This window comes from Perkinsus marinus (assembly GCF_000006405.1).
Source record: "Perkinsus marinus ATCC 50983 genomic scaffold scf_1104296968018, whole genome shotgun sequence".
Taxonomy (NCBI): Eukaryota; Perkinsozoa; order Perkinsida; family Perkinsidae; genus Perkinsus; species Perkinsus marinus.
The window spans coordinates 1-1,470 of record NW_003203308.1 but is presented as its reverse complement, the minus strand read 5'-3'; the positions used below and the strand labels follow the sequence as shown (position 1 = coordinate 1,470).

The 1,470-nt window shown below is 49.9% G+C and overlaps 1 protein-coding gene across 1 annotated transcript; it reads left to right on the top strand.

Annotated features, from left to right (window-relative positions):
- Window positions 1-807: 807 nt before the first annotated feature.
- Window positions 808-1,369, top strand: Pmar_PMAR013947 (hypothetical protein; the record flags this gene model as incomplete). The annotated part of the gene is made up of 1 exon (XM_002768509.1): window positions 808-1,369. A coding segment is annotated over one exon (562 nt), but the record flags the coding sequence as incomplete, so codon positions are not given.
- Between the last annotated feature and the right edge of the window lie 101 nt (window positions 1,370-1,470).

The window sequence follows — 1,470 nt, the reverse complement described above, 5'->3', positions numbered from 1 at the left end:
CTGAATGGTGACTAAGATGAAGATGGGTTGGTATGGGACTGACCTTGGCGGCGAAGCGACAAGCACTTGTGTGAAGTGACCGAGGTGTGGTACGGAGACAACTGAGACTAGAGGCAGTAGTTGGGCACGCGCGTGTGATAAGCTGTGATAGCATGATAGGAAAGGAAGGGGTCGACTGCTGAGACCCTGAGGCAGTGTAATAGGGGCAAGCCGTTAGTGGAAGTCAATCGGCGCTCGAAAAAACCCCAAGGTCGTCGGTCGTGAATGATGGGTAGGAATCGGGTATAAGTAGCGATGATGCCACTAAGAGCAGAGCGGACAACGTGGTGAAGTGTCGAGTAGTAGTTGCCCTCGGAACGGACGGAGACTGTTGTTGTTGCTGCCGCACTGGGAAAACTGTCAAGTGCGCAAGATCCTGAGGTTGAGTGGTTGGAAATTATTATACCGGGATTCAACTTTCTTGAGTAGCATCAAGGAGTAGAAGCACTCTTGAAGCTCAAGTGAGGTCTGTATGAACTTACGTTTCACCAGTCCTACCACTCGGCTCGCATTCGTATTATATTATATTGGTTGTTCAGCGATGTAACTGTCAAGGCGTTGGTTCCACCATTAAGTCTGATGATAGACCGGTACAGTGTGCGTTGATAATAAGGACAGTGTTCGATTTAGGAACGGACAGATCGGAAGAATGTGATTCCAGGTGCAAAGATATTTCCACAGTTTAGAAATTCTTCCCGGTGCGTGCAGTGGTGGCCGCAAGCAACGTTGTTGCTATTGTCAGGCCCCTTCTGTATATTGTTGATGAATATGCTAACATCAATTGCTCTCTTAGCAATATTCCTACACCCGGTGACAGCCGCCTCGCCTCCTACCTACTTCAACCTCACCTCGACAAACGACTTCTGCACCGGTCGTGGTCACCCTAGTGCTATTCTCGATACCATCTCTGGAGCAGATCGTGAGGTGATGAAGCTCATGTGCGAGTACTGGCCCGAAGACAAATGGGGTGTTATTGAGGACTCCGATTTGAACGAGGTCGCGGCTTTGGCCGAGAACGGCGAGCTCGCGAAAATCCGAGAGAAATCAGTGCAGTGGACGAAGGCTGTGCGGTCGAGCTCGAAGTTCTGTTGGCGAAAACTGATGAAAAAAAGGGAAAATAGAAAAGCCATGTGCGTTGGTCCCGGCCTTAGTGGTAATTCCCCCGGTCTCGGGTGGAAATGCAAAAGAAACTGTCGAGACTTCTGTCGAGACGAGTTTCAAAATCATCTAGGGAAGACCAGTCGTCTGTTCTGGTGTAAATGCCCTGTGAACGGCAGTTTTGGTCGAATCGTCGATCCCCCTTGTTCCGAAGGAGAGTCCCTTATAATGGGTAAATGCTACAAGACATGTCCGGCTGGTATGCGGCCTAGCCTCATCCCAGGCAGATGCTCTACCGATTGCTCCCATAACACCAACGGTTTGGTAAAGACG